The 21,393-nt window shown below is 39.9% G+C and overlaps 1 protein-coding gene across 1 annotated transcript; it reads left to right on the top strand.

The window, feature by feature from the left end:
- Positions 1 to 3,084: 3,084 nt before the first annotated feature.
- On the top strand, positions 3,085 to 20,869 carry KCTD19 (potassium channel tetramerization domain containing 19; the record flags this gene model as incomplete). The annotated part of the gene is made up of 17 exons (XM_082770199.1): positions 3,085 to 3,108; positions 3,308 to 3,604; positions 5,284 to 5,434; positions 6,042 to 6,233; positions 7,157 to 7,279; positions 7,662 to 7,848; positions 8,648 to 8,808; positions 10,371 to 10,474; positions 11,958 to 12,100; positions 13,844 to 13,927; positions 14,975 to 15,083; positions 16,555 to 17,200; positions 17,341 to 17,403; positions 18,748 to 18,939; positions 19,938 to 20,092; positions 20,311 to 20,412; positions 20,771 to 20,869. The coding sequence occupies 17 exons, from the start codon at positions 3,085 to 3,087 to the stop codon at positions 20,867 to 20,869; spliced, it is 2,832 nt and encodes a 943-aa protein (XP_082626325.1).
- Between the last annotated feature and the right edge of the window lie 524 nt (positions 20,870 to 21,393).

Genomic DNA, 21,393 nt, shown 5'->3' with positions numbered 1-21,393 from the left:
CATTTATTTATATATTAGCATTTAATTATGTATTAATTTCTGTTTATTAATTTATCAATAGCTATTCATAATCCAAAAGGATTTTTTAAATGTTATCTGCCATTGTTTAGCATTAGTAAATACAATTACGTTAAAAGCCTTGAAAAAATTTGTAGATTGATTTTGTTTGCTTGCAGAATTAGTATAAACCATTAAAATGATAGTGATATGAACATTTCCAACCTACGTAATTTCCAGTTACTTTTCACATCTGTGAAGCAGCAGCTGTTTAAATTGCATTTCTAATAACTCACCAGCTCTGTGCACACAGCTGTAACCCCTGAGATCAGCTAATTTCCCCAGCATTCACCCAGACCAGGTGAGAAGAAGGATGTTGCAGTGGAATGTGTGGGTTTCTTTGTCTTACTGGTCTTTGAATTCACTTGGTTGTCTTTCATCTGGATTTCTAGAACATGATTCCTTCAACTGAAAAGTAAGGTGAGCTATTCTGAGATCTTCCTGGAGGCTTACAGTGGGATCTTTATCTAAAGCCCGTCTTAAAATTCCCTGCTCCCCTTTCTTTTGGTGAAAACTAAAAGTATTGTATGCTAATGATGATTAGTCAGGTAATGAAATGTTATGTTCTTATCTTTTTTATTATTATTATTCCTCGCCCTTGCTTTGCACCTTCTTTCTATTTTATCTAAGAAAAATGACATGAACAGAACATGATTAACAAAATCTATCAAATTATCATTGTGTTTTTAAGGTAAATCTGTTTTCAAGGTAAATCAGCACCCTGCCCCTTCTAAAGGGTCTTATAGGGAACCTCACAGCTGAGCTTCCTTGTCCTGTGGCTGTTACAGAGGTCAGAAAAACATGAAATACTAGTAAAATACACCCTGAAAACATGAAATACTAGTAAAATACACCCTGAAGTCACTCATGACAACTGATTTTAAAACAGAGTCTCTCTAGAGCACACATCTTAATATTAGAAGATTAGCATGCTGTTTGTAACTACAGTAGTGAATTTAAATGGGATGTGATCACCAGGTATAGAAACACTAACAGTGTCTAAGGAGATATGCTTTCATGGACTTAAATAAAACCAAGGGTCCTTGCTCCTGAATCACTTCTGGATTTGGAATATGTAATGCCACCGGGGAAAAACACCGCCACCACCAAGTAATGTTTAAATCATTATTTTCAGCAGTAATAGAGGAAACAGAAAAGAAACTGAGGTGCAGCTTTGTATAGATAACAGCCTTTTATTTTATAGACTTGTCCTGGTGCCTTTTGTATTCAGCTGTCTCATTTTTGGGGTCAAATAATGCAGAATTGCTTCCCCTGCTGAACCGAGGCAGCTCTGGGAGCAGCAGCAGCAACCTGTTCTGGTTCTTTACCCTTTAACCCATCTTCACATCTCTAATTTAGCATTAGATCAGAGACCACCGAGGGTAAAACAAAATTCCTCTGGGGCCACTTTATATTTCAGGTGGTCTTTTCATCGTGCTTTATAGTACAAGCGCTACTTTAAAGTTCCTTGTGTACGCATATCTTGTGGTTAGCAATGGTAGCAACAGGATCGCGGCTTGCTTTTTGTCGAGGAGCACCAAGAGCTGCCGTCCCACAGCCAGGGCACCCCTGCAGCCCTGCACGCCCCCACTGCCAGCATTCCCGGCCCCATATGGCACAAGGGGGGTATCACCGGGCTCCAGACCCCTCACACCCCGTCCCCCAGCCCGCCCGGTTCCCCTCAGCGCCCGGCCGGTACCTGCCTGGAGCCCGGGGCGCTCCCGCCGCAGGCCTCGCCCGTTGCCCTCCCGGCCGTTGCCCGGCACCGGCGGCTGAGGCGCGGCTGCCATGGTAGGGGCAGGGCCGGGGGAGGCTCCGCTTCCCTCAGCCGGCCCCGAGGCTGCTTGTGGGGGGCCATGGAGCTCGGTTCTTGTTCCTCGGCCGGCCCCCAGCTGGCAGCCGGCCCGTGGGCATCGGGGGCTGGCTGGAGGAAGCGGCCTGAGGGAGGCTGGCAGTGGGGAGGTGGTTTGCTGGGGACAAAAAAATCCTATAGCGGTACCCCAAATGGATCACTTCTTGCTGGTTTAGTGAGCTAGATCAGCCTGAGGTCCTGCTGGCCACCAGAGCCTTCATGAGGGAGCTGGGAGCAGCGGTGTGTGCTGTTTTCTGCTGCCCCTAAATGCTGGGAATGAGCCTTAGAAATACCCAGACTTTGGTCACTTTTTAAAACTAGTTTTCTTGGCCAGATTTTTCACATTTCCTCCACAAATATTTGATTTGAAATTGCCAGGTGCTATCAGCATTACGAAGCTGAGAACACCTGTGAAAAAGCCAAGGCTAAGAGCACTTTGAGGCCAGCGTAACTGTCGTTCTGCAGCATTGCCACAGCGACCACCAGCAGCACCTTCAGCTTTGACTTGCAGCTCCCTCAAGAAGCTACGGTTCCTACGTTCATTAACAGTTTTTTTTTTTTTTTTTTTTCCCCCGTCCTTTTCCAGATTTCCTTTTGACTCCCTGTCTGTAGCCGCTTGAATGAGAAATAGCCTAAAAATACCACCTATCTTCCCCCACTTGTTCCTGCTGCAAGAATCGCATCCTCCATTGTCAACACAAACACTGTCTCCTTGGCTTCTCAAGCTAGCCACTGTGGCTAAGGAGCGCAGGCTGCTTTTGTTTTCAGGCTTGAATTGGCTTTTCTGTTTTTGTAAGCCACAGACTAATACATCTCAGTGTGATACAACAACAAGAAGCAATTGGCCGCAAACCAATAACTGTTTCCTTCCTGCTGCTCGGAGTAGTGTGGGAGGGTATACAAGCATTTATTTGTGTTTTATTACTGTCTTGTCATAACAAAATTACTGTAGCTTACTTAGCTGGAGTTGGTTCAAACCCGAATACAAATTTGTTACAATCAAGAAGTTTTCTGCCTGAAATGTAGTTCATTTTATTTGTAAATTTAAAGAAGACGTGTGTTGTATTTCAGTTGTAGACCAGGTTGTTCTAAGGTTTAGCTGTAAGAATTATATTATATAAAAGCATGCAATTTATTAACTTTTCACAACCCTCGATCCATATTAACTAAGGAATATGCAAGCACAAATGATTAAGAATGTAAAGCCCTTGGGCATTTGCCCCATACTTAATTTTTTGATGAGCTGCTTCAAAACATATGGTGTGGATGCTTCTGCAGGAGGGAAATAAAATGCAAGGTCCAATGGAGTTTTTAGAATAAAATGGCTTTTTTTTTGCTTTATTCCAGAATTCACAGGTTCATTCTTGCCTGTTGATATATTTTCCTTTTCTTTTGAAGGAACCAGAGAGTATTATTGAATCTGCAGAAGAAGAGTCAATTAATTTTAATGTTGGTGGCTGGTATTTCTCAATTCCCAAAAGTAAAGTCGCTCAATTTCCTGAATCTCCATTATGGAAAGCAGCTGCTGTACAAGACCAGTCTGAAAATCTAAGATTATTTATTGACCACGACGGTTTTATATTTAGGCACCTTCACTATTACATGCAGACTTCAAAAGTATCTTTTTTCAGCTGTGATGAATTTAATTTATTATATGAGCAAGCATTAATTTTTCAGCTGACACCTCTAGTACAGGTAAAGTGGGGAATTCTATGTAGTTCTCTCTCTATACATATATATATATATTTGTTATTCTTTGATAATACTCACTGTAAAAGGATGTCAAGGATATTTTACATGTATGATTTTAACAATGGTTGCAGTAGTTATCCAAGCAAGTAGTTTTGGCATTCAATTTGTCTGTCATGGACAGTGAATATGAAAAATGTTCCACGTTTGATGCTTGACCTTTCTGTCAGAGCTCATTCAACTGTTATTACTTGTTTATTTGCTAAAATTAAAGCAAGCAGAGGCTTTTATCCACCGACAGTTATGCTCAGCATTTTATAACAATTATATTGACCAGTCCTGTTGAATATGAACCCTCTAATCTGAAAAAAAATAAAAAATAAAAAATGTGAGATTACCACCCATTCTGTTGTTCCCTGAAAAGGTTCAGTTTGCCAGAAAATAAATTCATCCCAGTAGGACGTCACTGAATTCATTGTTCAAACAGGGAAATAATACTTCTTCCTCTCCTCCTATTCTTTAGTTGCATAAATAGACATATTAAATGGAGACCTTTAATATTTAATTTACTGCTTATCTACAAGAATTATGTATTGAAATTGAATTGTGATTTTGAATTGTATCAGTGAAGGCTGAGTCCATACTTCCTGCATGGATGAACTGTGTATTTTCATGTGTTAGTATTTGCATTTCCTCTAAGTTTAAACTCTGAATTTCTTTTTTTTTTTTTTTCCTTTTTTTTTTTTTTTGTACTATTTATCAAGTTCTCTCAAAAATACTACAATGTTTAACATCTTTAGCCCAAAATGTTAGCATTTTGGGTTTAACATTAACATTTTTGGATTTTTTATTTTATTTTTTTTTTAGGACCGTATTTAAAGATGTAACATCTCCAAATAGGTTGGGAGAGGAAGACCACCAAACCTCAGTAGTCTGTTGTGTTAACAGTACACAATCACATATTTAACATGGAGCTACTGTGGTATGGCCAGGAACACGCTTCACTGAACTAGAATTCTTGAAGTTTCTGGCTTTTAAATGATTGTCAGTGCAACCTTATTAATTTCATGAAGGTATATTACATCTGTGCTTTAGTAGTCATAACTGTAGCTCTAAATTTACTTCATATTTAATAGCCTACAAAAGTATGTGTAACTATTTTTACCAGGTTTAAAATAATTTATCATTCCATAAAAGATTAGGAAAATAGACTGTTAATAATTACTATAATTGAGTCAAACATCAACTCCCTCTTATAATCATTGAATTCCTTCAGCTTATGGTAAAGATGTTATTTAAAAGAGCTTACTGGTGTGTTTTTGGCTTTTTCTGTTGTGTACCTTTACACATGTAATGTTCTGTCTTGAATTCCAGAGCCAGAATACAAAGAAATACCATCAGAACTCAAATGCTGCAAAAATAATTGGCTTTTTTTGAATATATAAATTATTTATATTACACGTGCAATATGCCTCACACATTCATTCCAGATACCTTTAGGTATCTAAAAATCAGGAATCTAATGTATGCTTATTCTTGTCCATGTACCATATTCCATGACATATGGATGTGAACTATGGCATAGCAACATGGATTAGGTTCTTTCCCATGCCTACTTTTTTTTTTTTTTGGTTAATTATTTGAGTTGAAGTACTAAACAGAAAAAAATGTATGTATTTTAACAGATCTTAGATAATTTGAAGGAGGAGAAACATGATATATGTGTCCGACCTGCCGATATACCAGTAGCTCAAAGAACATCTCCGAGTTACTGGAGAACGCGAAAAAGTACCAGCAAGCCCTCAGAGGTTTCTCCCAAAAGAAAAGCATTCACAGGTAAGTGTCCCAGCCCCTTTTCCAGGGTTCTGTCAAGTGCAGCGAGTGCTTTTATCACTCAGATGCCTTAGCAGGGTTACCTCTAGTTGTAAATGTGTGCTTGCATTTGGACCAGTTCAGAATTTTTGGTTACAGAAACACTAGAAGGATTTAAATTTCTTGCCCTATTTTTGCACATCATTTTCCAGATGTTTGATCACATCTTGATCATATCACTCTTGATAGGGTGTTTTCATCTTCAACAGCTCTTTCTCACTCTTTGTATAGGAAACTTTGTATTAGGGCCTTGATAATTCTTTTGCATCCTTAGGATTGTCCATAGACCATTAGTTTGTTGCAAGCCAGGAATGTTTTAGAGTTTTGAAAAGGTTTTCTTGTCATCTTTTCTTCTGTATTCATCATTATTTAAATAAATAAGAAACACCACACAAATATTTTATTGATTTGTGCTGGGCTAGCACATAGCTATAACACTATTTTTGGGGGAATGTTAAGTGTTGCACAATGTTAATGCACTTTTATTAGCTTTGCTGTACTAGAGCCAGATCATTTGAATTCCATTTTTCTTTATTTATCTATTGATTTTTCTGCAACTTTCTTTGCCTAGGTTTACATGAAAGTGCTCCCCTAGGGCTAGTGGATACACCTTTACTTGATACAGAAGAAGAAGTGAATTACTGTTTTTTGCCACTAGATTTAGTGAGAAAATATCCTGCGCTAGTTAATGATGACAATTTGCTGTGGCTGCTTGAGAATGCAGTCCTGATTGAATGTGGATGCAGTGAGTTCCGTTTCATAGGTAACTATTCTTTTTTAAATTATTATTATGACACGTCTAAATCATTTTAATTAAACTATTTCTATCCATCTTCAATAATACTTTAAAAATCAGAATGTTTTCATCTTTTTGGGGGGGAGGGAATTAAGTTTTACTGCTCTGTTTAACAACTAACAAGCAAAGCATCTACCAAGTGGTTTCCAGAGTACATGTACCTAAAACTACCTACTTATGGTCCTACTTATTTGTCTTTACTAATCCAATGTTTTTTTGAGCTGAAATGCACTAATGGCATCAAGGACCAGAACTGCTGTTGACAACTGGTAATTAAGAAAGATAAAACTTAACATAGTGACTCTAAATGTTCACTCACTCTTGTATCTTTTTTTCTAGCAAAAAAATTGCCATTTGTTCATGAAATAGTACTCCACTTTCAAAAAAAGACAAGTACATCTCAGAAGTATGAAAGGACCACATAAGTCCTCCATCAGAATAGTATTTCATCCTCAGAGGGCTCAGTCAACATGAGAAAAGAAATTGCTGGAGCTTTGCTCTGCTAGTCCTATGGATAAATTCTGATGTTAGCCTATGGGAAAACACGTTTAAGTACACATTGGGAGGGGGCTGTGCCCAGGGAAAAGAATCAGCCAAACAAACAGGAAACCTCTTACAGGAATTTCTTAGGCTGCTCTAATAAACAAAGCTAGCCTGATTCTGTGCTTACCCTGTCATTTATGCTGTATCAGGTCTCCTCCAGCACAAACCTAGTTTTCAGGATTTTGTTTCAAAGGCAGTATTTCCTGGTGCGGATTTATTATCTGCTGCGTGTATGTCTAAGTGTGAATGGTAACACCAAGGGAAGTTGCAAGAAACTGTTTTTGCTAGATCTGAGCCCTGGACAGCGGATGCCAACACACTTCCAATATTTTATTTTTATTTTCAAGTTAACTTTCTCCGCTCAGAGAAGATCTTGTTGCCCGATGACTTCTCCAACATCGATGTCTTGGAGGAAGAAGTTTTACTTCTGGGAATTCCTGAACTTATAGATGCTTTGAGGATCTATAGAGGTACTATAGCATATTATCCATAGAGGTAACATAATGCACATTGACTGCACATTGGAACAGGCTGCTCAGGGGCTTTGGAGTCTCCTTCCTTGGAGATCTCAGAAGATATTCTGATGTGTCCCTGGGCACCCTAGAGGTGCACCCAGGAGGAAGGACCTCCTTCCAGGCTAAATTCTGTGCTTCTGTGGTGGCTTGCTGCTGGACCTATTGCCCCCATTCCTGTTCCAAACATCCCATTTCATAACGATAACCTTAAAAACCACCATGTACAAGAAAGAATATCCAGAGAAGTTGCCTTAGGAAGGGTGGGAAATAGGGTTGCAATTATCAATCAGTGCTTGACTGGGACCTGACACCCCTCTTGCATCTCCTTGGTTGGCAGGCGGTGGTGCAGCAGGGAGAGGCGCTGGCAGGCGGCGGGGCACGGTGGGGCGGCGGGCGCCCCTCTTCTGCCTGGCGCTAGGGCTGCTGTCGCGATATCCCGACTCAGTCCTCGGACAGCTCCGCATGAGCAGCAACCAGCGGCGGCTCCACATCTGCGGCACCGGCGGCCTCTTCCAGCACGCCAGGTAGGTGGCAGGCAGCTCCCCGGTGGTCACCCCAGAGCTGGGGGAGCGGTGGGCATCTTCGGAGCCAAAACCGGGTGCTCTTCCCATGAGTCCGACCTTTGGAAATCACGGTGTTCATTAACTCAGCTCGCACATAACTGCAATTACAGGAGCAATCATGTCCTTCTATTATATTGCAGGCTGATAAGCCTCAAATTCCAAAGTGATACGGGGATTTTTTTATTATCATCATTTATTTTCAGGCGATAACATCCCTAAAACTTAATATAATTAGTTATTTTTAAGTGATAACACGTTCTTAACACATACTATTCCTTGTAGGGAATTTTAAAAAGCACCTCAATGGCTATGGGTACAAAGAATGTAGATGTCTGGATACTACATTTGAAATCTCCATGCTGGTAGCGCTCTTGCCTAGACAATGTAGCACAAACACACGCTACCCCTAAAATCTGAAGGCTCACAGAAAGCCGACAGGAAGATAAAACACGTAATCAGCTCATCTCTGCCCCTAGCATTTGTGTGCACTTGCTGTTGTCACTGGGTAATGATGCAGTGTAGGAGAAATAACATATTAAAACCTTTAATCAAAGCTATTTCAGATCATTATTTGATGGCTCCAGATTTACCGTGGATTGTTCAGGGCTCTCAATTCATGCAAAAAAAGGTACAAGTAAAGATCAGTAGGTGCAAAAAACATATTTAGGAAAATTTGTATTTACTGACTTGTACTCAATAAAAATAAGTAGTAGAAATATAATAATAAAAAGAAAATGTGATTTCTACTTCTTTTGGATAGAAATTGGTTGGGAACTTGCCAACTTCCTCTCACTGAAAATATTTCTGAAATCCAAGAGCTCTGTGCTTATTTGGACAAAATGGACAGCACATACGAGCCGATGAAAGATGCTTTAAAATGCTATCTGAAGCAACAGATGTCATCGGGGAGCAGAGATTACAGTAAGTCAAGATTTTTTTCAAAAAATCTTTTTGTTTTAGAGTAGATTGAGGATTATTGCCTGGATGCAATTAATCAGTCAATAATCCTTTCCTCCTGGCTCAAACTTCAGCTTGTAGGATTCTAAATGTACTTGTTGTGGTTTATTTGGAAGTTTGACTTATGTGGTAGCAGTGACCTTACTTCCAGCTTACTCCACTGTCAGGGCCCTCTGTTTTCCTGTAGGGGTTGTTTGTCCTGCCAGTTTTGAGCCATCAGCAATTTTCACCAGAACAAGGTGACAGGGCTGATGTTTGAAATTCCTCCCTGCCCTTCCATGCAAAAGGTGTCTCTGTAGAAAGGAGTGATGCTCTAACCCTTGGATAGGAAGCTTTGGTCTTAAATTGAAGCAGCAGTTACTGAATTATGCATCACTCTTGATTAGTATGTTGGAGAAAGCTGCTAGAAAAAATAATTGTGACTCAAACGTTGTAACAGTAAATGATGCCTCAGCTCCCTATATGTTATGAAAGATAGTCCCACTGCAGTAGCTGTACAAGACAACCATGTTCTAGTTTGTTCATTGTTTAGAGAACCCTAGAATCTATTTATGTCATTACCTATAGCCCCATATATCATTCCTTTAAGAATGTGGCTTACTGGCTTACTTATATCTTCTGTAAAGGCCTGGGCTCTTGTAAGAAATAAAATTCTCCATGTTGGAGCGCTTTTCAAAGTTTTGTATTATTATTATTTATCTGTTTTTAACTATTCTATTGGAATGCAAAGATTTTGATTTTTCCTAAAGCAGATAGTCACGGGAATTACTAACTAAAACAATAAGATGAACTATATTGGTAAGGATTTCAACAGGAGCTTTCCCACATCTTTGTTTCAACACTAAGGTGGGATGTGGTCTGATCCCAGACTGAAATGTATCCAAAGCTGATGGGTTATATCTGCCCTCTGCATATACAAGCTGTTTGAGGTTCGCACCTGCCATGATAACATCATCTTCAAAGAAAATAAGGAGTGAGGCTCCTTGCCAAGATGGGCAAGGCTCTGGTATTCCAGCTTGCCCTGGCTTTCCACTAGCTTTCCACTTGCTGACAAGCTGAGTTTTCACTTTCAAAGACCTCTCATTTTTTTCCTTTGTTCCCAGTAATCTGGAAATAATTCATTACTTTTCATGACAATGTAAGAGTGTACTTAGGCTCGCCTACCTTAGGTGATAAAACTGTTGAGTTATCGAGACTATGCTAATGTATGCAGCCTTCTTCTTCTTATCTTCAAGTTTAGAGGAGAGGTGGTTTGGCTGCAGCGTGGATGGACCAAGTTGTCCACTATTCTGACATTACATCCTCACCTGTTATTTCCTTGTGGTTGTGTATGAGCAAAGAAGCATGAGAGTTGCAGCTCTATATACACAGCGTGCTCTGTTACCTCACTATTTCAGATAATTCTTGCTATTTACGTTGTTTTGATGAAAAATCCATTATTTTTTTAAATTATTTTGTTATAGATCTAAAGTTACTGCTGACAGTTATTTTAGTTGTCACCTTTCCATTTGTTACTCCATCTCTAGGTGCAGACTGGACGGCAGAAGTGTCAGCATGCTCACTGCATCAGATTGTGAAAGTTTATGTAGGAAGTAACTGGTATGAAACTTACTTACAGACACTACTGAAGGTATGGATAATTAATTGTCTTTGGTTGGCTTAGCATGACCCTTCCTAAGGCAGATTCTGTAATCCTACAGAGCATAATCTAAATTTCTAATAATAAGAATTATTAGAATGGTTTTGCCCCAGGCATTATATTAAGTGGAATATGTTCAAGTACCTGAGGGAAATAAATCTGGACTTCCTAAGAAAGTACTTTCTGGGCTAGTAATATAAGTAGTTGGGCCATTAAGGGCCCAACTTGATGGAACTTGTTTAATCCTTTCACTGAGAAAAGATATCCAAACAGGATTTTTCCTTCCCTCTATAACTTGCACAGGAAATCTTCAAGAACAAAGAGAAAAATAGCAGAGCCTTGACTGTATTGATTAACCTTATGCATGATCTTAAACCCGCTGAACTGAAGTTTAGTGAGTTAAAGAAAATCTCATAGGAAATTGCTTTGAATTAACATGGAGTTAAGAACATATTGATAATCAGGTGCAAATACTTAGCATGCTTTGCGGCATTTATAGGAGCTCATAGGAGTGCACCATCTGGTTTCTTCTGAAATTCAACCCAGATGTGGCTCTGGGGAGGGCTTCCTCCAGGAATGTTTCCTGGGCTGTATGGGCACAGCTATAGGACCTTGGCTGCCCCGTCCTCCTCCTCCATGTTTTGTGCCTTCAGTTGCCATAATGCATTTTCATGCCACATGCCTTCATGCTATTTTAGATACTTCAAAACTGTGTGTGTGTGTTTCAGCTTCATTGTGTCCACTACCACTGGGCAGGTTTACAGTTTCAGGTGCAGGTTGGATTCCAGGGCTCCTTCTACATCCTAACATGCATGTTAATATGAAGTAAAGGGCATGCTTGAAGAGAGGCACTTTTTGCATAGCCTTGTGGGCTCTTCAGAGCTTATGTGTTGTACAGCTGATATCCCATCACTGGTGCCAAGCAGAAGACAGCCCCGATCCTTTACCAGAAGAGCCCCACAGTCCCTTACAATAAAAGCTGTGGCATATGTAGCCAGATTGAATTTAGTCTATGTGTAGTTTCTAAGGGCCATGTGATATTTGTTTCCACATCTGAAAACCAACACGGGCTTCAGGTTGTTCATTAGGAGGTAGACTTTCTGCACAGCTTTGGGTAGTCTGGTGCATAGCCTAGCATACTCCAGACAGTGACTCTAGTACTTCGTAAGAACTAATTTTTTCCCCTTTCAAAATTTCTATACAACTTTTTACGCAGAATTTGTGAAGCTACAAATACTTAAGAAGAAGACAGTACTATACACACAGCAGGATTAATGTGCTTAGTCTGGAACAGATTCCACTCACTATAGTATGGTCGCCCCTCTTGATAACAAAATTAATGCGATGACCTAGAATTACTTTCCTACATTTAGAATTATGTAAGTTGAAGAATTGCTTTCATAACAAGAAGAGACATCTTCTTACTCTGAGAAAATGTTGTTTCTACGGTCTTAATATATATTTTTTTCTGTAGTACCCAGAGCTGCTGTCAAATGACAAAAAAGTCTGTTGGATCACCTATGGTCAAAGTCTTCTAATCCATGGAGATGGACAAATGTTTCGGCATGTTCTCAACTTTCTAAGACTTGGGAAATTATTTTTGCCAACAGAATTTAAGTAAGTAGGGCGAATTTGCATGTTTCTTTTATTTTAGATAATTATAAGGGAAACAAGCATGGGCATTTGTTTTCTGATTTTCATAGAAATAACTGTCCAAAGGAATTAAGAATTTTTATTTTAGTCCTGAAGTAAACCATTCTATCTAAACATGAATTGTTGGGATTTAGAGATTGTGGTGAGATAAGTATGCCTTTATTTTAATGATTGGTACACCAGATACTTGTACTGCAGGGTACATCAAAGATTTGTGTACTGTGTGCAAGCATTTAACGAAAAAACAAAACAAACAAACAAAAAATTATCATTGCATTCATCTTCAGATTTCTGTGTTTTATTTACAGCAGGGACAGCTAAATCTGGTTTAGTTCAGCTGAAAAATACTGCATCTGCTCCCTCTACTGGTATCTCTGTTCTAATGCTGGAAAATCTCTTCCAAAAAGGCAGTGGCATTGAGTGCAGGATCACAGGGCTCCTAAGCAGGAGAGAACACCTCCCTCCTCCCATCTGTTAGGATGAAAGTCTGTATGGCATCGCATCCTTTGGTCTCTGCAGTCCTTAAAACCCTTGTTTGCTGGATTGATCCTAGTAGGCAGACTCTCTTCAGTACTGATCATGGCTTTTTAGCTCACCAGCTGATGTGGTCATTTTTAGCACACTTAGCTGTTGCCATGAAGAGTATGCATTTTCATTCTTTCCTTCAAAGACAACAGAATTGTTACACCATGTCTTCTTTGGAATATTAATCACTGTTTGCCTTCATGGCTAACATCAAAGGCACAGGAAGTCAGATGTCAAACATTACAGTTATATCTATACAAGCAAACTAAATATATCTGGGAATGTTTCTGGTCACTGAGGCCAGCTGCATTTCTGCTGGTGACATGCCTTAACCTCCCCGAGCTGGTGGCTTCGCTCCTGCCCACTGCAAACAGTCCCAGGAACATCCAGTTGGCCAAACCACGCCTGGGAATGGCTGGAGAGACACTAAATTGGATAAGACCAAGAGCAACGCTAACAGCTTAGTAGCATGTTCTAGGGCTAAGAGTGTTTCAGGGAATGCTAGATTTCCTAGAAGCCTTCAAACCTGTGAACCCCCATTATGGGATTCTCTAAGGAAAATGCCAGGGTGAATTTTCAACATGAGAAAGCATCATGAGCATCGCAGAGCAGGACTCCTGCTTCTCAAAATCAGTTTCTGTCATCCATGGTTAATTACAGAAAGAAAAAGGGGAAAAAGAGGGGACAGACCCGCTTAGCTAGTAAGGGGTCAATAGCTTGAAAAAGTTTTGAAGATAACAAGCCTGACAAAAATTCAGAGAGATACTGCTGAATGCTTCTGGTTTAGGAGCTTATTTATTTTGGTTGCACCTTTTTAAAAGAGCCCTCTAATTTGGGATTGCTGATATAAAATTCAGATTCTGTAGAAGTCAATGGTAGTTAATGGTAAAATTTCTATGACTTTCAATAGCACTAGATTTTTTCTTCATTGCTTGGATGTTTGGTCTGAAACATTTAACAAAAACACTAACAAAACAAAAAAACACTTTGTTTTGGGTGCTTTTTGGTATTTAAAATGATAAGCTATTTGTCCATACGTTAAAAGAAAAATCACTTACGTGAGTGCATTTTAGTTTGTGTACTGACTGTCTAAGCTTCCAGAATATATATATAACTGGGTAAAATAATCAGGTAAGGTTGATTTTTAGTGATTTTACAGTTAAGTTAATTTACAATTTACAGAGAATGGCCTCTATTTTGTCAAGAAGCAGAGGAGTACCAGATCCCTTCTCTTTTAGAAGCACTTTATCACTGTGATGCGTACAGGTAGATAAACATTTTCTTCTTTCTTTTTCTTTTCTGTAGTATAATGCCCTTTCATCTGACCTATAAGTATTTGTCCTTCCTTGAAAGGAACACAATTTTGTCATTTCCTTTTGAAACATAGCCAGTGGAGGATGAGCAATTCTATTTCCTTTTGGGCCATATTTTTTCCCGATGAGTTATTTGGATACAGGAAGAGTAACAGAAGAGTCATCAGTCAGCTCAGGGCTCAGCCCTGGCTTTGTCAAGCCTCAGCTGCTTTCTGGAGACCTACTGGAGCATTTTCTCCAACCATGTTGTGGAGAAATCTGCAAATTGTCAATCTGCAAACCCATTTGCTAGTAGTTTCTTCTGTGCTCTTTCAGGAGCCAGATTGGTCCATAGAGTTCATCGCTAGATCAGTCAGCTCAATAGGCAATCTTCTCAAATCTATGTCTGTAGGCAGAGAGCATCAGCTACTCTGTGCGTCCAGAGGTGTTTCACCTTTTCAAAGACAGATGTGCAACTCAGGCAGTCACTGTCAGAGGCTCAGTTTTTTAAGCAGTTTTTTAACCTGGTTTTGATTCCATGAATGTAAGTGATCGTCCTGAATCTGAATAGCTTGCTCCCCAAAGCGTACAAAACGTCTTCACAGAAAAAAAAAAAAAAAAAAAAAAGAGAGAGAGAAACAAACCCCAAGTCTGATGTTATATAAACATAGCCTGAGTTGATAAGTAAGGCTTACATAAATCCACTGGTCAAAGCTTTGTGGATGCTGAAACAGAAGAGAAAAAAAATATATATCTACTGTGTGTCTGCAGCATTGCATTTCACAACTTCTCAGTACAGGTGAGCAATGAAGTCTCCTGGTCCTGGGTTGCCTTTGTATTACACAGTAGTGATAATTGTGAATTCCTTTAATTCCCCAGAAGTTTGAAAATAATTCATAATAAAAATGAATGGGGTATAAACAGATCTCCTGATGAGTGGAAGCCCTAGCAGCTCCTTTTGCAGGCTGAGTGTGTGTTGCCCCTGGAAAAAAGTTCTATAATAATAGTAAATATTATCTAGGTTGTGGATCCAAAGCAAGGAATTTCACAATGAAGGTTCTTTTCCATGTAGAAGATTAGATACTGAGTCTTGGAATAAGGAGCATGAGTTCAGCAAAGACCCGGAAGAGGTAAGGCTTGTTTTTCAGAATACGTTGCCATAAAGCCTTTTTAAATGCAACTTGAACTAGAAAGGTGACAAATTTAAATTCTTCACTACTTAAAAAAGAAAGGTTTTGAGCATCCAGGGAGAGTGTGGAGAACAGCATTAGGCATTCTGCTTGCATATTACAAAAACACAAAACAGCTTCTTCTGTATAGAGAGAATTTAAATGCTAAACATCCACACTTACTGACTCCAAGTCAGGGTGCTTTAGCAGTGTTCTGGGTGCTACCCTGCTGTTTCTTTTTATCCAGTGACTGTACACTCTAAAATCAGATAGTCCAAAGCATAAGGACAACAACCTCTTGTCTGTGTTAGCTTGGTCTAAGCACCACAAGGCTACGCTCTTTTAGATTCTTTTTGGTGTTGTGATTTGCTTTCCTGGTTACTTAGTGAGTCCCTGCCACCAAGGGTAGGAAATGTTTTCACCCAGACTTCAGTGTGGCTTGCGAACTGGGGCTGGGTCACAGGTTCAGACCTCTGACTAAAGAGGATGTAGAAACAAATCTCCTGCTTCCTACTAAGTGCTTTAAGGTAGTAAAGAAATGCAGGAAGAAATCACTGCAGCCCTGGAGTTAGCAGGATCCGTGACCTATGTGAGTCAGGCATGACCAGGAAATGCTAAATGAACTGGCATTCCCTGGCGTGATTCTGTCATGGATGTGTGGTTCCTATAGGCCCAGCAGCCTCGGGTGGGAGCTGCAAGCTGAAGCAGTGCACTCAGGCATCCTGCAGAAACTTTCTTGTCTGTGAAATCAGTGGAATGGGTTGAAGTGCTTCCCACTCAAATCTTTGCCTACTTTTAGTTCTTAGCTGGACAACAGCAGCTGAAAGTTGCCCTCAGTCTGCTAAGGAAAGGTGAAAGCAGGTGCTGCCTGTGCAGCATTTACACACCAACACCAAGCTGCTCCAACCTGCAGCTTAATTAACACTGCTGTTCAGGTGGTAGAGCAGTTGAACATCTTTAATTTGCCAAATTGTGTACATCTTGTGTAGAATGTGCCGCTGTTTTTTCACATAACCACATTTTTCTCAGTTGTAGCGGTAGAAGAGACATTTCCAATCGCTGAATTCAGCAGAACTTAAAGAAAGAAACTGAAGTGGCCAAGGCACACAAGCAGGGCCAGCATCTCACTAAGTGATGCAGGACAGCATAGCATTGGTGTTGAATTATCAGGGCAGTGTTTGGACAGTCTTAAGGCTGTCCAAACACTGCCCTGATAATTCTTAAGGCATCCAGCATAGAAGTGAGAAAATATTTTCCAGAGATTAAGAACTCAGTCCTTAAATTAAATGCTTGTAGTAGAATGAAAAAAACATATCAGTTATTAGGAAAGGCCAGACTTACACTTCCTTCCAATGAATTAGAAATTCTAACTAGAATTAGAATTTAGAAATTATTTCTAAATTAGAAATAACAACGCTTCATTGTATTTTAGGTGTATCCATATGCAGCTGTGGATTCCAGTAAACACTGCATTAATACATGGAGTAATATAAGAGATCTGACAGGAAAGCAAGATACCAATGGGGAGAAGGCAAAGTGTTCCAAAATAGTATCGCGGGCTAGGGGGACAAAGCGAAAGAATACACTTGGAGAAGACGAAGAATCCTCACACAGTATGGTGAACTCCAGCTTACTTTCAGCAAGCCCTCCAAGGAAGAGAGAAATAAGCAGTTTAACAAAGACAGAAGAAAACAAAGACTCAGCAACTCACATCCAGAAATTACTTTCCCTGGTAAAGGAATGGGACATGGTGAACTCCAAGAGATGTGATTCTCAGCACGTAGAAGTATCTGATGGTTGCATCACAGGCAGTGTATCTCAGTACAACACTCCTGAAAACGACAGAGGTGTCAAAGCTTCTGTTGCTTGTTCTCCTGGGAAAATAAGCTTTACAACTCAAGAAAACAGTCCCATTACCCAATGTGAAGCCGGGGCTGAAGGAAAGCAGCTGGACCAATACGTGCTCAAACAGAGTCTGCCAGTTACTCCAAGTGCTGGAACATACAAATTCAGCACCATAAAAACTACTCCCACAATAGGAAAAAATACAGAGAACATAAACAGGGAGCAAGCAGAAGGTAAATGATTACTTTGGGATTGTTTTCAAAAATGAGGGGAGTAATTAACTGAATCACTTGTATATAAATAAGATACTTTGATCGTGCTGCTGAACTTCAGAGTGATGGTCTCAGCCTTTTTCTTGTTCTCCTGCTTGTAGGAAGTTTACCCAGTGAAGTAAGAGATGAGAGCTTGCAGATGAAACTCATCCCTATAAAAGGCAGTAAGTTGATTGCCAGCTGCTAAGCAAGGGCCTGGTTATGACTGGTGGATTTTTTTTTTTTTTTTTTTATCACTTATCTATGCAGAGTTTGATACTAAAAGAGTGTTTGCCAGAAAGGTCGAGCAGCTTTTTGATCCACTAGTGTTAATGAATTGTACTTTAATTGTCTCCTTGTTACTCTGCCTTTATAGCTGTGCAATGAGCAGTGAAGCTGTTTTGATGTGCAGAAGTTATCCGTCTGCATTTCTGAGACATTTGGAGTTTATTAATGGTTGGTAATGGCACAAAAATCGGGATCCTAGTTTGATATTGGGACTACAGTGAATAAGGAGACTTTGTGTCCTTCAGTCCTCTCCTGAGGACATCCTCAGATCCTGAGAATATTTTGAATAGTCTTTTAAATTGTCTTTGCCATTCAGATAGGTTTTGCTAACAGAATCTTTTTTTAGGTATATGTGGTATTTTATTAGTGCTTTTATTGGAGTTGCTGGCAGTGTACAAAGATAGCAATGGTTCAGTCACCAGAGCCTGAAAAAAAATGAAACCTTAAATGTTTTACAAGGGTTTCAGATGTAGGGTCTAACAACAGATCCATACTACTAGTGTGAATTGAGCTGAATAAAGTCCACTATAACCAGTGAGATCACTGGGCACAGACCAAGTTACAGAAACCTGTAATTTAGCACAAAGGCTGAGTTTATGTTAAACCCAGAAGTTTCCACAGCCGTGTGTAGGAGTTAAAAATGTTTGATAGCCAAGATACTAAATGCAAGCTCAGGAAACCTCAGTGGAAAGTCCCAGTCCAAGACTTCTCCCGTCACCCTAAAAAGGATGTGATTTACCCTGTACCACTTCCACAGTGGGCAACATTGTGAGTTTTCACAGAATTGCTGGCAAAGCAGAATGTATTAATAATGATTGTGGATGTTTTTGTTACTATAGCAGTGCAAGCTGGATTATTATTTTTTCCTATTAAAAAAAAAAAAAAAAAAAAAAAAACTCTTTCATATCCCTTGAAAGAATCCCGGACTAAATTATGCTTGGGTTTTGTTAAGCAATGTGTAATGGTTACTTTTTCTGAATTTTCCCTGTGAAAGAGGGGAGTAGAGAAAACCTGTAATATTATACTTCAGATTGTAAATTATTTGATGAAAAAGTTGCTATTTTCTGTCTATTGGCATTTCACTTTTCCTGGCAAAACCTCATGACAGAATGAAGACAAAGAAAGCGCATAACTTAAACGAGATGACAATTTTGTGGTCACACTTACAAAAGAACAAATGTGTTTATTCCAGTACTTCTGCATGGGCTGTGCTATAAAACTCAGCTTGTATTCATTCACAGAAACAATGGACAGCAAACAAACCCCTGTTCTTCTGGAAGATCACAGAAATGTAGGGCTGATTCTTAAAGTTGAACATCCTCCAGTTTTAGGCAGTGATGGCTTTCACACATGCAATGAAGAGAGTGTTGTTTACAGCGTTCTGCTGGATGGCACCCAGCTGGGTAATTCAAGCACTCAAGCACTACCCAAAGGTAAGAAAGGATGTTCAAAAGGTAAGAAAAATGATGTTGCTGCAGAGTTTTTAGTATTATCTCTGTCATGATTCGTTGCCAGTTCTGACTATCTGAGTACCTAGGGTTATTGCAGCTTAACTACTGCTAAGACTTAATTCTTCAAAGCAGCGGGACAGCAGCTGCCTAACCTTGCAGGTGTCTTAAATATTTCCCAGTGAAGCTCTTTAATGCATTGAATTTGTTAGAGAGCTACAGAACTGGAAAGAATCAGGGAGAAAAAAAAAAAAAAGGAGGAAAACCAGTAAACTCATTATCCGGGTGGTTACAGATTGTTCAAGGATATGCAAGAGTGAAAGGCAGCTTCCTAGTCTATTGCATACTTGTTTATTGATGCGAAATATGTATTTTATATATAAAAAATACATAATATACACACACATTTTTTAAATATTGTAGCAGAATAGTGCAGTGGCCCTTCCCTGGTGCTGTGTCAGATCCCAGGTACTGATCCCAGGTGTCTCCCGCATTGCTGGGAAAAGGGCTAGACCTTAGGCTTTGGAGATGGGCAGGCACGAGAGCACTGCTGTGTCCTGTCTGGGAAGGTGGTCGGGGTGCTGTGGGGGCCCAGTTCCAGCTGAGACTTCTTGGAGCATGAGCATGAGTCTTCCTGGTGGGCAGAGTGAGCCCCTGTGCTCACCTTGTGGCCAACAGTGCCGTGCACTACTTGTGCAGGTGTGCGTATGTAAACCAATAACATGTGTGTATGAACACACATGCATTTAAATGTAGCTGAAAAGAAATGAAACAAAGCCCAGGGTGAATGTCCTAAAATCTATATTCAGTTTTTGTTTGGGCAAACCCTTAAGTTGAGCTCAGGTTTGAAAACTGGCTGTTAGAACTCCATTGCATTAAAACCTTGGACATGAAAGGCATTAAAGAAGCCAAAGGTTGGATGACTGAAATGTTGAATGCTGTGACCACATCCTTTTTTGTGTTCTTTGAACTGTTTCTTGTAGATATCGTTTTTCTTCGCTTTTCTCTCTCGCGTGAGGAGATATTCTATGCCAGGAAGTGCCACTTTTTCCTGACTGATGTCATCCTGGACTCCATAAGGCAGAAGGATCCCAAGGAAATCACAGCCAAGATCATGACCCTTGTGAACAGGCTTTGGGTAGGTACAAGGTCATGGCAATTTGGCTGAGTTGTGGTTTCTCAGCTTCCCCAGGCCACCGATGGGTGGCAGGACATAAAAACTTGCGCTCTTCAATAGAGTGAGATGGAGCATTTAGCAGCTTGCCTGCTGAGAAGTTTCCACAAGGATAATTAATGCTCCTCATTAAGCAAGAGTCCCTGCTTGCTGGAATGACGATGTCACGTTCTGTGTTTTAGACCCAGCAGCTCACACCCAAGGAGTTTGTCGCTGATTTACTGAACACGGAGTATTTTAAACGGGACAGAAAGATTCGTGAAGAGCTACTGCAGTGGGTGGAAGTAAGTAGCATTCGCCACCAGGTGATGCTGTAGGGCTGAGAGTTTTTGTGCACGTGTGAGTGTGTGTTTGGGGTGTCTTTTTTATTATTACTGTTGGCATTCAGCTTAAGCTGGTTCTCTCGTTCCAGCTGCTTGCAAATGAATTACGGGGGGGAATTTTTCAGCACATTAATTGACTAGTGTAATGTCTAGCCTTAATAAAAGTTTAAAACTGTGCCGCTAATTTGTGAGAGTGTCCACAAAAAGTAGGTGGAAGACTTCTAGGATGGTTAAGAAATATGCAGCAAGGAGCCAGCGATGCTGCTGTTCTGCAGTCAGCAGGGGATTTAATGGTGACCTTGTTTTTGTGCTTTTTCAGTTTACCTTGCCATTTGCGTGGAAGTACAGCCGCTGCCTTGATTTACTGATAGAGAGAGGGCTTGCTAGATCCGTCTCATACTTTGCCTTGGAAATGTAAGTTTACAGACTCTTAATAAAGGTTTTTGAAATGTTTTCATTGTGGTGTGTGAGAGGGATAAACATCTCATCTGAGCTTTTTTTATTTTTTTTGAACAGTACCTTCATTTAGTTAAGAATCTTTGTCAGCTGTCAGCTTTAGGGGGCAAATCTTATGTGCTACCACTTATTGGTCACGAGTTAGGTTTATTTACCAGGAAAAAAAAAAAAAAAAAAAAAAACACCACCTACTGCTGCTGTGTTTTTGTCTGCCTAGATGGCCATGCACGTTTTCTGTGACGTTGTTCCCCTAACTCCTGCCAGGGGATGCAGAGAAGCTCTCACTCAGGTGACTCCCTGGCACCCTGAATTAGAAAATGCTGGGACAGGAGCTGGGTAAAAGCTTGTCCCTGCCATGTGGCTTTAGTTACCGAAAATGAGTAAGAGAACCCACTCTTTCTGCTAATACCTTTGTTGTTATCAATTTTTATTTATTTATTTATTTATTTATTTATTTATTTATTTATTTTTGGGGGGGAGAGGTGG

This window comes from Aythya marila (assembly GCF_965140915.1).
Source record: "Aythya marila genome assembly, chromosome: 12".
Classification (NCBI taxonomy): Eukaryota; Metazoa; Chordata; class Aves; order Anseriformes; family Anatidae; genus Aythya; species Aythya marila.
Note: the sequence above shows the minus strand (reverse complement) of the source record. Positions and strands in the feature narration are given on the sequence as shown.